This window comes from Denticeps clupeoides, chromosome 8 (genome assembly GCF_900700375.1).
Source record: "Denticeps clupeoides chromosome 8, fDenClu1.1, whole genome shotgun sequence".
NCBI classification, from domain to species: domain Eukaryota; kingdom Metazoa; phylum Chordata; class Actinopteri; order Clupeiformes; family Denticipitidae; genus Denticeps; species Denticeps clupeoides.
This window is the reverse complement of record NC_041714.1, coordinates 19,692,027-19,706,689: the sequence shown is the minus strand read 5'-3', so window position 1 is coordinate 19,706,689 and position 14,663 is coordinate 19,692,027. Positions and strand designations below refer to the sequence as shown.

At 46.3% G+C, this 14,663-nt stretch overlaps 1 protein-coding gene across 6 annotated transcripts in view; it reads left to right on the top strand.

Annotated features, from left to right (window-relative positions):
- The window catches only part of birc6 (baculoviral IAP repeat containing 6), an 88,042-nt gene that overhangs the window by 70,137 nt on the left and 3,242 nt on the right, over window positions 1-14,663 (top strand). For all 6 annotated transcript variants that reach the window (XM_028988228.1, XM_028988226.1, XM_028988224.1 and 3 more), the window contains exons 67-72: window positions 433-578; window positions 2,304-2,414; window positions 4,302-4,519; window positions 6,677-6,838; window positions 7,616-7,693; window positions 9,862-10,050. In XM_028988228.1, the coding sequence (XP_028844061.1) occupies window positions 433-578; window positions 2,304-2,414; window positions 4,302-4,519; window positions 6,677-6,838; window positions 7,616-7,693; window positions 9,862-10,050 (904 nt within the window). The remainder of the gene's footprint in view (window positions 1-432; window positions 579-2,303; window positions 2,415-4,301; window positions 4,520-6,676; window positions 6,839-7,615; window positions 7,694-9,861; window positions 10,051-14,663) is intronic.

Sequence of the window (14,663 nt, the reverse complement as noted above, 5' to 3'; positions counted from 1 at the left end):
TCTGACAGTTCACCTACAAAAGCTTGTTTGCCGTCTCCCTTTTTCGTTTAGTGCCCTCACCTGGGATTGATTGACCGAGTATTGAGTACAGGACCAATAGGCGCCCGCCTCTTTAAATACCGACTGTTTGGATTGGTGCGGCGCAGTTAAATCTCATCATCTCCCCGTAAAAAAATAAATAAATTCATGCATCATGTGACCCTCCGAGTGCTTCTGTTCACCATGAAATATTCAGTGTTGGCGTCCCTCTGCCTTAGCACTAGGCAGTGGACATGGGTATCATGCGTAGAGGAATCTTTAAGCAGTTTTATGTAGTTCAAGCCTTCGCTTCGACTGGCCGGGATGCTCTTGACCTTTCGAATCCTCCATACGTTTGAACGTGGAGCGGATGAGCGTTGTGTGGATCCATTCCCTGTGTCCTTCTGCTTCCAGGTCAAAGAAAGACAAAAGCAAAGGAGTGGTGAAGACCGACACCTCTGACCCGGAGCCGGAGGGACTGACCTTGCTGGTACCGGACATCCAAAAAACAGCAGAGATTGTCAGTGCAGCCACAACCAGCCTGCGACAGGCCAACCAGGGTAAAAAAAATATTCTTAGTGAAAATAATGAACAATTAAATGATTGAATTAACCTTTAAAATATTAACCTTTAATATGCAGGCAGGGATGCCCCCTGAATTTGGATTCTACATATATTTCCTTTCAATGTTTGGCACTCATAATCATTGCCCCAGTAATGACATCAATGACAGTTGCCGAAGAGTATTATACAAAAATAGTATATTTATATACTTTTTCTACTTTCACTTAATTGGACGATAATTAAAGGGAAATCTAGTTTTTTTTATTTAAATTTTTTTTTTACACTTTGTGTATTGGCCTCGGAATGTGTGACGTTTTCATGTGTATTGTTTTAATAATTCACGAATGAGTAATTAAATAATGCAAGACAGCACCGCTCCTGCGTTCACAGGGGAAGTAATTACCGAGTCCTTGGATTTGACTGGTTATTTCTGAAACTTTTATACTAATATTGTCTTCATGTGGCCTTCTCTTCTCTAACCCAGTTCTTTGGACAAAAATTGGGTCTCTTACTTAAGACTCGTCCAGCACAGCCATTGCTAATTTTATTATTAATAATGTTTTTATTTACATTTTTAAAATGGAAAAATGAGCTTTAATGACTGCCATTCCCCGTCTGTGTGAGTGACAGGTACAGGCGCTTCTCACACACAGTGATATGTAGTGTTAATTACACAACACCACACCCTTCCGACCAGTGGCATGCCTCGGATGGTAGGGTGTGGGTGTGTTTGTGAACTCCCCTTTGTAGCTTGGATCGATGCGCCCGTCACTCCACATAAAGAAATCAATACATTAATGGCCTATACTTTCATACGAGCGAACGGGCGGGGCTCTCCGCCTCTGTAGCTTGCGCCCGTTGCGTGGCGGGAGGGTGTTTAAGTGGTTAATTGGTACTCTGTCTTTCGGAGAGGGGGAATAAAAATAAAGACAGGCTAACGAGCTGGCTGGGGGTTTGACTGGGCCGGTTCATGCCGCGTGGTTTCACGTGGCGCCACATTGACCCGCTCCTACCCCAGCAGTGTGCCAGCTGCAGGAAAATTTAAATGAGGTATTGACATCGGCGGTGCACATCATCCGTCTGCAGTTATGGGCAGGTTAAATGCGGCATTAATTTAATAGGAAGGTGCGTGCATTTAGGTAGCCGTGTGTAGCCACTCTGGCCAGGGCTCCCTCTAAATATGTTTATTACATTGACGCATGGCTGCTCTGGCCTGTTGGTGGAGCAGTGTGCATCGCAGTAAATTCCACTGCTAATTCGTGTTTAACGAAATATATCAGGTAATATTGTTGACGAATAAAACCAAGACGAAAAAGTTTTTGTTAAATATAAACTATACTAAAATGTCTCAAATGAGATGAGACTTTATTTCATCTCCTTTATTATTATTACTACTACTACTTAATACCTGCTAAGCATTACATATTTACAATGTATTTCATATTCAAAATTTTGTAGTTTCATTCTGTGAATATGGCCAGATTTCCAAAGAAAGCTATTTATTTTTGTGCATGTTACCTGTTGGTCATGGCCTTTATCAAAGCCCTGCACATGGCTGGTGGGGAGCCTCATTGCTGCCCTGTGGAGATGAGTTTAGTGACGGATGGGTCACAGCAGGACGGCTGAAGGGGGTGAAAACTCTTTGATGGATTTTGATCTGCTCGTCCTCCGGTGTTCTGTCCTCCCCTCACCTCCGCACAATCTCTGCCTGCCTTTTACAGAGAGGAAGCTGGCAGAGTCCTCAAAGAAAGCAGCAGCCCGGCCCAAGCCCTTGTCCATGCTGCGCTCCCTGGAGGAGAAGTACGTCGCCGCCATGAAAAAGCTCCAATTCGGTGAGTTGCGGGTTACATATGGGGGTAGATCGTATTGAAATGTCTTTTGTAGGTATTCTCTCCCCACCCCCCCCTTTTATGCCTCCATAGTGCACGACTTAGTGCTGCCGGGCCTGAACGGGGGAAAGAATCCCCTCTCTGAAATGATAGATGACGCTATGAACGGAATGGAAGGGTTTTACTGAATGTCACTTTTCATCCATGCTCTTTCTGATTGATGAGGGGACTTTGGCCGTGCCACAATTGATTTTTGTGAGCAAGAGATGTCTGAAGTAATTGCGACTGACACAAGTATAAGCAGGTTTGCGCTGGTTTGGATACAACCACATGCAAGCCTTCTGAATGTACCTTTTAGTTGAGGAGTAGTCCTGAATCACCAGTGATGAGAGAGTTGGGACAAATCAGAAAGAGCATTGTGTTGAATCTAAGATCCCTTCCATACAAGAACGCTTTTCTCTAAAAATGTGTTGTGGGTTTCTAAAAATCTTGTCCACACGGGAGCACTATCTGAAATGTTATCATCCACACGGAGACTCCGAGAACGTCCCGAATGCTGTGTTAACCCCCCTCCACACCTGTAGGCGGCGCTGTAACTCCCTGCTCTCCTTGTTTGGTGTCTAGTTTTCCTTCGTGGTGAGATAAACGCCTTGTCCAACCTCTTATTTTCATTAGAAATGTGCACCGCAGAGAGCATTTCTTGTGGCTGCTGTGGCATAACCACGAATGTGTCATCCGCCCTCGTTGCATGTAGGACGCATTTGGGGTTAAAGGTCAGGTTTGATGTTGGGCTTATACGTCAGCATTTTCACTCCAAAAAAATCTCCACACGGAGAAGAAGAGAACGTCCCGAACGCTGTTTTAACCCCCCTCCACACCTGTAGGTGGCGCTGTAACTCCCCGCTCTCCTTGTTTTCCTCCACGGTGAGTTGTTGTTGTTCTCCAGCCTGGACTTTTCATTACAAATTTGCAACTTAGAGAGGATTTCTTGTAGCTTTTCGCAATGACAATCACTTCACTTTCACTTTCATTGTTCTATGTAGAGCGTTTGGGGTTAAAGGTCAGGTTGGAGGTTGGGCTAATATGTAAGCATTTTGACAAAAGAAGCTGCTTTGCGGTCCACACAGATACGCAGAAAAGAGAAACTCGCTCTGGAACCCATTTTAAAAAACGGCTCCCTTGAACGTTGTCTCCGTGAAGACTCGAGAAATTTAGACAGAACCTTTCTCGTGTAGACGGGCCATTAAACCGTTTTGCTTTTTTTTTGTGATTTATTGTAATGAAGAACACAAACCTACTGTAGGAAATATATGCATGTGAAAATACATTAACATTTACAGCATTTACCAGACGCCCTTATCCAGAGCGACTTAGTCAGTAGTTACAGGGACAGTCCCCCCCTGGAGACACTCAGGGTGAAGGGACACTCAGGGACACGATGGTAGTAAGTGGGATTTGAACCTGGGTTCTGGTTCATAGGCGAGTGTGTTACCCACTAGGCTACTACCACTCTATATTCAATATTCACGCAACTACTGATAAAGGACTCGGAAACACATTGATGGGAAGAAGGTTAGTAAGCAGGGGCACGGTTATTGTTGTCGTTTTTGTTGTTGTTTATTACTAGGTTATAAAGGGTGGTAGTAGCCTAGTGGGTAACACACTCGCCTATGAACCAGAAGACCCAGGTTCAAACCCCACTTACTACCATTGTGTCCCTGAGCAAGACACTTAACCCTAAATTGCTCCGGGGGGACTGTCCCTGTAACTACTGATTGTAAGTCACTCTGGATAAGGGCGTCTGGTAAATACTGTAAATACTGTAAATGTAAATGTTATAAAAGTGCTCACTTCATTTCTCGCTTTGCATTCGGTCCTGTTCCCCAACAGACACTTTTGAGATGGTGTCCGAGGACGAGGACGGCAAGCTGGTGTTCAAGGTGAACTACCACTACATGTCTCAGGTGAAGAACGCCAGCGATGCCAACAGCGCTGCCCGGGCCCGACGACTAGCTCAGGAGGCGGTCACGCTGTCCACGTCCCTTCCGCTGTCCTCATCCTCCAGCGTCTTTGTCCGCTGCGACGAAGAGCGGCTCGACATCATGAAGGTGTGCTTCCTCGTCTGCGGCAGTCGCCGTGTCTCTTCTGCCTCTGGTTGAAGACTGGCGTTGTCTGTTAAAAGGGGTTACTGAGGGTTCCTGGACCCCATCTGCTGATGTGGGGACGCCCTGAGGGAACGCGAGAAGCTTGTAAAAGTGGAAAGTGCGCACCAGTCTGGTGGATGGTGCCAGCCTGAGGGATCTACTGATGATGGCTGATGGGAAATGAAGGGCAGATATGCAGCACGTAACTCCCAACGTGCTCTCACACACTCGCGGTGCTCTCCCTGCTACGTTCTGGCCACGCACTCATCGCCGGCGACGGATCCTGTCTTTCTCCAGTGACATTTAATGAATGGCCCCGATCCCAGGTTCTGATTAACACTGGTGGTGTAGGGTAAATGTCAAAACCCCCCATCTGTTCAGACGCGTGTCAGCAACGCTTCAGTGCAAATTCAAACTCCTGTGCTGGACTGGAGCTCAAGGGGGCGGAGCCAGCACACCGCTGGATGAAATTTAGTTGATCCATGACTAGTCTGGTCGTCTCAGTCGCTCTCTCTCTCTCTCTCTCTCTCTCTCTCTGTCACCCTCCTTCACCCCCTTCTGTCAGAAGCAGGAAGTGCCGCACTGGAGCGTGGCAGCACCATGCAATGTTAATCTGCGTTAATAGCTGAGCGGATGACTCCGGGTTCACTTGTCTTCAGCACTCGCTGTGCGCGCTCTGAATGGTCGAGTCACAACACGCCTCTCGGTTGAGTGGCACTCATGAGCCCTAAAGCCGCTTCGGCTGCGTACATGCAGTGGCTTTTCATTCGCAGCTGTTTTGTTACATATACAAACAATACCTATCAATCTTAAGAACATGAGAATGTATAGCTCCTAAACACCAACATCCTCGAATTCATTCTTTTCTGAATTGTTTGGCTTGTGTCTGTGTGAAATTATTTTATTATAATCTAGTATCATGTTTAAATTAACCATTTAAAAATACTATAACTTTCCTAACCTAGCGGGTAAGGAGTCACTTTCAGATGAACATTATAAATACAACGGTCTAGTTTATCTGGTTTGCTTCCGCCATGGATTGGCAGATTGGCGACTCAAAATAGACCGTCTGTGCGTTTGTGATGTGTCCCCGTCCATTGTCCCAGTCTGCTGGAGCAATACTAGCAATACTAAGCGCTTAAGAGTAAGTGAACTAATTAATGGTCACTATTAAATACTATGAGAGAGTTTTAACACACATGACAAGATGAATTAGATGTTTTATATGACGTGGTTTTGCCTGTGTGTTGTTTCCCCTCCCTGCTTGTAAATGGGAGCCGGTCCTGTTACCCCCCCTGGGCGGTTGGTCTCGGTTTTCTTTCTCTCCCCTTCTCCCTGGCCTTTCTTCTGAAACTGCCACTTCAGTGGATCCACCTTGTTTGTTGACGCAGTATCGCTGCTTTCCCTGCGGTTATAGCCACCAATCCGCCACCCCACCCCCATTACACTGGCCAGCCACTGTGGTTTTATGGAGGCAGAGCACATGCACTTGAATCGAGGTCCCTCTTCTGTACCTTTCAGAACACATAATCCACTCGTCACAACACTGGGGAAGAGAACACACACACACACACACACACACACACACACACACACACACATACAGCCTGAATACCTGTGACTGATTTCTGAAGCGGCAGCACGTGACTAAGACACAGGAAGTGCCTGCACTTAAGGCTCCTTTCTGCTCTCAAGTTCATAAACACAGATTCTTACGCTTGCTCGGTTTTCATTGCCGTGGATACAGGAGGCCACAAAGTACTTCTGGACATGGGATGGGATTTAAAAAAAAAAAAAAAAAAAATGTCCCTCACTTGCATTAAATAGCCCAACAATGTCATTTTATATGGGAGAATGGTAATATATTCAACGTAGTGTTTTGATATGGGCTTTAAGACAGTATTTTTGGCATATAGGTCATACCAGCTTGAATCAATGTTCATAATTCATATGACTGTGGTTAAAAATTAACCACACATATAGTGGCATGTATGGGTCAATAGGATTTTTAAAGCGGCCATTCATTAATGATATTGCTTGTTATCGTGGACCAGACGATTTTGTGATGATGGTGTCTAATGGCCTACTGACATTTACAGAATTTGTGATCCTTGCTTTTAGGTCCTGATCACGGGTCCCGCTGACACTCCTTATGCAAATGGCTGCTTTGAGTTTGACGTCTACTTCCCCCAGGACTACCCCAACTCCCCCCCACTAGTCAACCTGGAGACCACCGGTGGCCACAGCGTGCGCTTCAACCCCAACCTTTACAACGACGGCAAGGTGAGTCGCCCTCCCCTGCGTGGTAAACGGAGGCGTGAGGATTACGATCACGACGCATCCCGTTAATTTATTCTACGGTACTTCACATTATGTTTTCTGGCGTTCAAAACGCGACCGTGTTTCTGCTCATTGGAGCAAATAAAGCATCAGCACCAGCCCCTGGTTGTCTGCGACATCAAATAATCACCGCGTAGAACGTTGTCTTTGCGTAAATTTATACTGAAGTCCTGGCCAGCGTTGGCGCTGTACTCTGATCACGCCACCACAGTCAATGCCGACACTACTTTTTAACTACGATATTTATACCACCTTTAGCAACGTCATTATGATTTAATCGATTATGTTCTGCACTGCATCGGTGCAGAATCGTCCACGTCACCGTCGTGATGCATCGATTATGAAGTTAAATCCAACATCCCTACTCCAGCCCGTCGGATTCTGTATGTCCAGGCACGTGAGTGCGGTCGAGGGCAGTGTCCCACGGGTCCCGGTTTCCTTCCGTTCTGAGATGAGGAGCGGCGATCTGTTGTGTCTCCTGCCCTGGGGACGTGAAGGTGCTCCGGTCTCCCACGTCTGTTGGCCCTCGTTAGTAGCAGCCTGACAGAGAACATCTATTTTCATAATGGGGCCTGACAGCTGCTATAAGAATTACTCTGTGCTTTAAAAGATCAGACACGCCCGTCGATGGCCAGGAGAAACACGACCTCGCTTCTGCACGGATCCTCTTGTCTTCTCCTTTCCCACTGCCCTGCTGTAAACTTGCTCTCTCTGCTCCAGGTGTGTTTAAGCATCCTTAATACCTGGCATGGTAGACCGGAGGAGAAGTGGAACCCGCAGACCTCAAGCTTTTTACAGGTGGGTTGTAGATATTGTGTGGTCAGTTTTCCAGGCTGAGCCGCATGGGCTGTACTAGGGCGCGTGACGACAGTGATGAATAGCTGAATAGCTTAAAAGCTGAATAATAACTTCTAATAATAAATATCAGCACTGATTTAGAAGGTTTTATTTTCTTAAACGTCAAAGGTGTCAGCGCAGACAATTCACTCAGCACGGTAATAAAGTAAAAGACACGCACTACAGAACCAATTTAATAAAAATGATGGGCAGAGGGTGCCGTGCATTGATGTAGCCGTTTTGGTGGTGGATATGCCGCTGACTGGTTCATGCTGGCCCTCCAGCCCAGCTGAGTGGCCCGTCATCTAGATAAATCCATAAATCTTCCACTGCTGGTCAGCCAGCTTCCACTACGCTCTGAAACACTCTGCTCAGTGTGTGTGTGTGTGAGTGAGAGAAAGAGGAAGAACTGCCTCCTTATTATCTGATAATTAAACTGAAGCATGGCCTCCACTATCCAATCCAATTCTAGCGTCTCTTCCTAAATCATAGATTGTCCGTAATGGTTACCCACAGAATTTATCTTCCTTGTGTTATCAGTTTTACAGGGAGGCGGGTTCCTTTTAACGCCCGCCTGCCTTCATTTGCTAATGTGTTCACTAGGGCTGTGCGATTAAGGCATAAAATTCAGATTGTGATATAAACGTAACCATAGACTGAAGATGGCATATATTGCAGTATATAATTTGATAAGTAAATTGAAATATAAGTGTTTTTGAAAGGGTAACGTGTTCATAGCAAAGTTGTTTTGCAGCAGGAAGTTTTACAGATACATCACCATATAGCATAACCGTACACCAGATCGGATTGCGCCGTGGTCTTGTGGACTAGCAACTCGTCTTTTGGGGCAGTGGTGGCCTAGCGGTTAAGGAAGCGGACCCCTAATCAGAAGGTTGCCGATCCCTATCCGCCAAGGTGCCTCTGAGCCGGCCCCGCACACTTCTCCCCAGGCGCCTGTCATGGCTGCCCACCAAGGGTGATGGTTAAAAACAGAGGACACATTTCGTTGTGTCACCGTGTGCTGTGCCAATTCTACCGTATCTGGCCAATTCTACTGAAAGTGGACTTTCGGTCACCCCCATTATTTGTTTTTAATGACATTGAACTCCTTATTTTTTGGGAAACTCAAATCTAGGTCTTTTTATAGAAATCCTGCAGTTTGCTCTGTGCCATCGCCCAGAACCAATGGCTCATGCTGCAAGTGGGCGTGGTTTCACGCAGGTGATGCGACTTTGTCAATTTAGCGAGGAGCAGCCTGTATAATCAAAATCTCTCCCGTTGGCAAAATTTATATTGCATACAGCTTATACCGTTTATACCGCACAGCCCTAGTGTTCATTGAGACGTCTCCATTAGGGCTGAAACTAACGATTATTTTAATCTGTTAATCGGTCGTTTATTTATTTAGTTATTCAGGGTTAATCGTAGAATTTTGATTAAAAAAAAAAAAAAAAAAAAAAGCATTCGTTTTCATCCCTTTATTCCAAAATATGTTTGTTTTCTACACTACACTGCAGGCACACACACTCACAGATGCACACACTTTTGCAGACGAAAACACTCACAAACTGTCACAATGACGCACGCACACACACACACACACACACACACACACACACACACACTTACTCTCTCTTACTCCCTTTGTTCAGACACTTTGCATTGCAATACAAAAATGAAAATGTGAGCATGTCCACACGTTCCCGGCTCAGGCTCGCTCTTTACTTTGAGGCTGCTCGGATGGTGTAGATGTGGCAGGGATGATCGCCATTGTGAAACACTGCAGCACACGGCGACGCAACCAAACGTGGTCTCTGCACTTATCTCTGCAGAGTCTACTGCTTGCTGCCAGGGTCAGCGCTGGGTCACCCTTACAATAAACTTGTCTGCGTGAAGCCTATAACCCAGAAGACCAAAAAATCCCAGGTTCAAACCCCACTTACTACCATCGGGTCCCTGAGCAGGACACTTAACCCTGAGTGTCTCCGGGGGGGGGGACTGTCTCATGTACATTTAGTTACAGGGAGAGTTAAAATGTATTTGCCCCTCAGCTCTGCTAATTAAAACATTACGATGACGTATGAATGTTCAGTTTCTCTTTGTGTGTGTGTGTGTGTGTGTGTGTGTAGGTGCTAGTGTCCGTGCAGTCTCTGATCCTGGTGGCAGAGCCCTACTTCAACGAGCCGGGGTACGAACGCTCACGGGGCACGCCCAGCGGCACACAGAGCTCCCGCGAATACGACGGGAACATCCGGCAAGCCACCGTCAAGTGGGCCATGCTGGAGCAGATGCGCAACCCTTCCCCCTGTTTCAAAGAGGTGAGTTTCTAACGCCTCCTCTCACTCTGTCAGATCGTAAATTCAAACCTTATTCATTCTTCACTCTAGAAGATCCTTTAGTCCTGCTGCCATTTTTTTTGTTGTGTTTTTTTGGTCGGTCCGGGCTTTTCATTTCCTTTTGTCCTTGACACGGGCTGCGCCGGCAGATAGCGATCACTCACTCACTCCTGCCTAGAGCGAAGGAGGGTGAGATAAATGGAAGGCGGGAGGTAGAGAAAGAGCGGAGCAGATGTGGTGATTTCTGCCATCGCCTGGCCACTGCCGCGATCAGCGCTCGGAGGAGGAACGTCGAATCGTTCACACGGCCAAACTGTTACGACCCCAATATTTATTTATTTATTTATTTATTTTTAACTCGTCTCGCTCCTCTCCTTTCTCTTTCTCTCGCCTCCCTCCCTCCCTAGCCCTTTCCGCAGGAAACGCCTTGTTTGTGCAACATATTTAATATTTATTGGCTCGACTGCATTGGTTTGATGAATAGGCTGTGTGTGTGTGTGTGTGTGTGTGGTGTGTGTGTGTGTGTGTGTGTGTGTGTGTGTACTGGTATCGGTGTTTACAGTCAAATGAAGAACGAGGGAGCACAAAAAATAAAAAACACAAAGCCGGTCTCTGTTAAAGGTCCAGCTCTGGGGAGGTGGGTCCTGGACCAAAACGCGAAATCCAATTAAGATCCCAGATGCTTTGGTTGTTGCCAAGCCGTTGGACCCTGCCAAGCAGAAATGGCGGATCTACCCTCACCTACGATCCAAGCAGATTCCGCATCAGGACAAACGTTTCCTCTCAGCGAGACATCGTTTACCGTCTGGCCAGACAACCGCGGTTAGGTGCGCCGCCGTCACCCACGCCCTTCCCTGGCACAGCCCTCAGACATAGATGATGTTATTAGGACCGGATGCCAGGCAGCTTGCCCTCTTAGCTGGGCAACTTGCCAGTGGAAGAAAATAGAGGTGCTCCGCCCTCCTTTCTGCTCGGAAAGTGGAAGTCACGTGGTCAAATTGGGCTGCCTTTGGCTCCACCAAAGTTCATTAAGCAAATGGGTGCGTCTCAATTCGGTAGCCACACCCTTCTGAAACCACGTTTGATGGCTGGATGTCATAATCGACCTGACGAGGCTGTGGACTCTTTCAAACGTGGCCAACAGAAACATCCCCCTCTTCCCAGGCCAAGAAGGATTCATCCAGCCAATTCTTTGTGGTCTGAGCTGTCCCATAATTCATTGCACATATTTTTTCAGAACATGGCGTTTGCCCCAAAGGAAAGTAGTACATCATTTACAATCGCTCGCTTAGAGTGAGATGACACATAAAAAGGAATTATTATTATTTTATGCTGCCTTGAAATGGTGTATAATAACCTCTGTAAAAATGTTGAAATATGTCTGCAAGAATTCAAGTCCATGAAGAACATCGTAGAACCAAAATGCCATGGCCACTATTCCAATTTAGATCTTATCCATAATTGTACATGAAAGTGATTGTGTGCACTGGACTGTCACATGTCAGTCAGATGTGTCCTCTTGGCGGGATTCGATCCTGCGTCCTTACTTCCACTACTGCCATGGTCTTGGGGGAGTCCCTGCCCTGCACCCAGATACACAGCGCCGATGTCCGGCCCGCCACGTCTTTTCCCGTCGGCGCTGGCTGAAGTGTTTCACGTACACCTGGCGGGAGAGGAAGAGAAGTGGGGGAACACCTGACAGGCTGCGTCGCATTTCCCAGCAGCACGAGCGCACGGGGCAGCGTCCCCGCAGATACGTCTGTTTTTGGACTACATGTTCGTAACACGCGAGGACCTTTCACTCCCTGGTCTACTTTTAGCACAGGAAGAGTTGGATTGTAAATTATGCGGCAGAAGCCTGTCAGGTGGCATTAAGCAGAACAGGACGCGTGGTAAAATATACATTTGTTTGTGCGAGCGTGGACTCGATTACACACACACACACACACACACGCGCACCCGTCTGCTCGGCCCATTAATGGAAGCTGCTTTTACTGTGCGCACACTCAGCAGGATGCGCACCGACGGAGACAGACACATCCTGCACGCGAAAGCGTGCCGATTACCCAGCGGCTCACTCGATGAAAGGTGCGAGTGACAGAGGGACAATCCCTCTCGTGCTGTATGAAGGCCGTTTTAATATACATCACTAGTATAAAAACTGTATTTTTATTTTTAAATTAATGACTGCTTCTAAATAAATAAATGTTCTGTACCTATTTTGGCCTGCTGTAGGTAATCCAAAATCTACTTAAAATAAAAGGTTCTTCTGGGTTGCTTTATGCTTCTCAGACTGTTCCTCCTGTTTCATTGTTTTAGAAAACGAAACGTTACTGATTAAATGTTACTAATGTAACTAATTTACTAAATGTAAACGAAACATTACTGATTAAATGTTACTAATGTAACTAATTTACTAAATGTAAATGAAACATTACTGATTAAATGTTACTAATGTAACTAATTTACTAAATGTAAACAAAACATTACTGATTAAATGTTACTAATGTAACTAATTTACTAAATGTAAACGAAACATTACTGATTAAATGTTACTAATGTAACTAATTTACTAAATGTAAACAAAACATTACTGATTAAACGTTACTAATATTAAGTGACATTGGTATGAACTCACGTTGATACACTGCTTAAAAAATGAAGGGAACACGTTAACAACACAATGTAACTCCAAGTCAATCACACTTTTGTGAAATCAAACGGTCATCTTAGAAAGCAACACTGATTGACAATCAATTTCACCCGCTGTTGTGCAAATGGATTAGACAACAGGTGCAAATTACAGGCAATTAGCAAGACGTCCCCAATAAAAAGGCGTGGTTCTGCAGGAGTTTTGGTCACTTTTGAATGCTGGCAGCGCTGTCACTGTAGTGGTAGCGTGAGGCGGAGTATCCAACCCGCACAAGCGGCTCAGGTACTGCAGCTCATCCAGGATGGCACGTAAATGCAAGCTGTGGCAAGAAGGTTTGCTGTGTCTGTCAGCATAGTGTCCAGAGCATGGATGCTCTACTATGAGACGGGCCAGGACATAGGAGGACGAACCCATCAGCTTGACCTCTACCTCTTTGTGCATTTGTTGGTGTAGAATTATTTCTGGCACCCAGAAACGAACCTCATTCACCCAACTTCCTCCTCCTGGATGATTTAAGAACTTTTGTGTCAATACGTCACTGTCAGTATAATCAATGTGACGTTAGCAAAAACTTTTATCAGGGCCGTTAAAAAGTCATGGAATTTGATAAGAGAATTTTCCAGGTCTTTGGAAGTTTTGGAATATGAAATAAACATATAAAGATCTGGAAATGTCATTGAAATCTGATTGACATGAATGTATAACGAAGTACATGGTCCCCGTAAGACCGTGCAAGAGACAATTTTTCTGTGTTTACAACTGCTGCGTTGGAAACTAGCGCAGGTCTATATTATCTTTGCTAGCTTTACATGATGAACCACGTTTCTTCCATGTTCCAGCACCTCCACAGCCACGTGTCTCCTTTTAAAGTCATGTAAATTACAGCTGATTATCTGATGCCTGAACCCGATCGGGGCAAAATTGTGTGTCAATTTACAGAGAAATTACAGGGAACATATGGTCATTAAAAAATTTGCCATAAAAGACATGGAAACGACGTGGAAGTTCCTCTGTAAAAATGTGTAAGAACCCCGAACTATTATGGCGCCACAGAGAAACGCAGCCGCTGCTACCCGAGGGGAGATGTGAGCTCCCAATCCCAGAAGGCATCAGAGAGAGAGCGAGAGAGAGAGAGCGAGCGAGAGGTACATACAGGGAGCTGATTGGAGCCGGTAGACAGCCAGCAATGTACCCGGGCCACTAGAGTTTCCATGGCAACTCTGGCAAGGCGATCGATCAGAGCCCCCCTCTCTCCCCCACCTCAAGCGCTCCGCTCTCCTCGCAGTCTTTCCCTCTCTAGGCTTCCCCTGTATCTGTGTTTAACGCGCCGTAAGAGGAGGTGTGTGGCAGGTCCCGGTTGTGCGTGCAGGGCGTGTCACACCTCCGCACGCCTGTCACGACCCTGGGCGCAGGCATCGGTGATGCGGTCTATTGTTGTCACACGCCTCACAGTCTGCGTTGATGAGTCTGGGCAGCCAACCTCGCTGATCTCAGGCCACATACGTCCAATCCGTCCCCACGTCCCTCTCGCGCAGGGATCCGCAGCTGCGATACGATTCCATGGCCGAGTTGCACAGTGATGTTTCAGATCTCAATGTGGATTGGGGGGAATTTTTAAATAAAAGGCACCAAAAAGTTTCTGCTGCCCGTCACGCATCTAAATATAAATCTGCAGTTGCACACGAGAAGCGCCAGAAGTCCAGAATGAGTCCGGATACCCCGCAGCCGTCTCAGCCCGGGGCCCCCATTACATAAAAGGTCACTTAGATTTGTTGGTGGCTACTGATCAAAAAAAAAAGGTGATCGACTATTTTAATTAGTTCGTTCAGACGAGTGTAGTAAGGACCAAACGTCCTCATTAACACACGAAAATTTGAAAAGGGGCAGCGGCGGCCCAGCGGTTAAAGAAACTGACCCGTAATCAGGAGGTTCGAATCCCGAG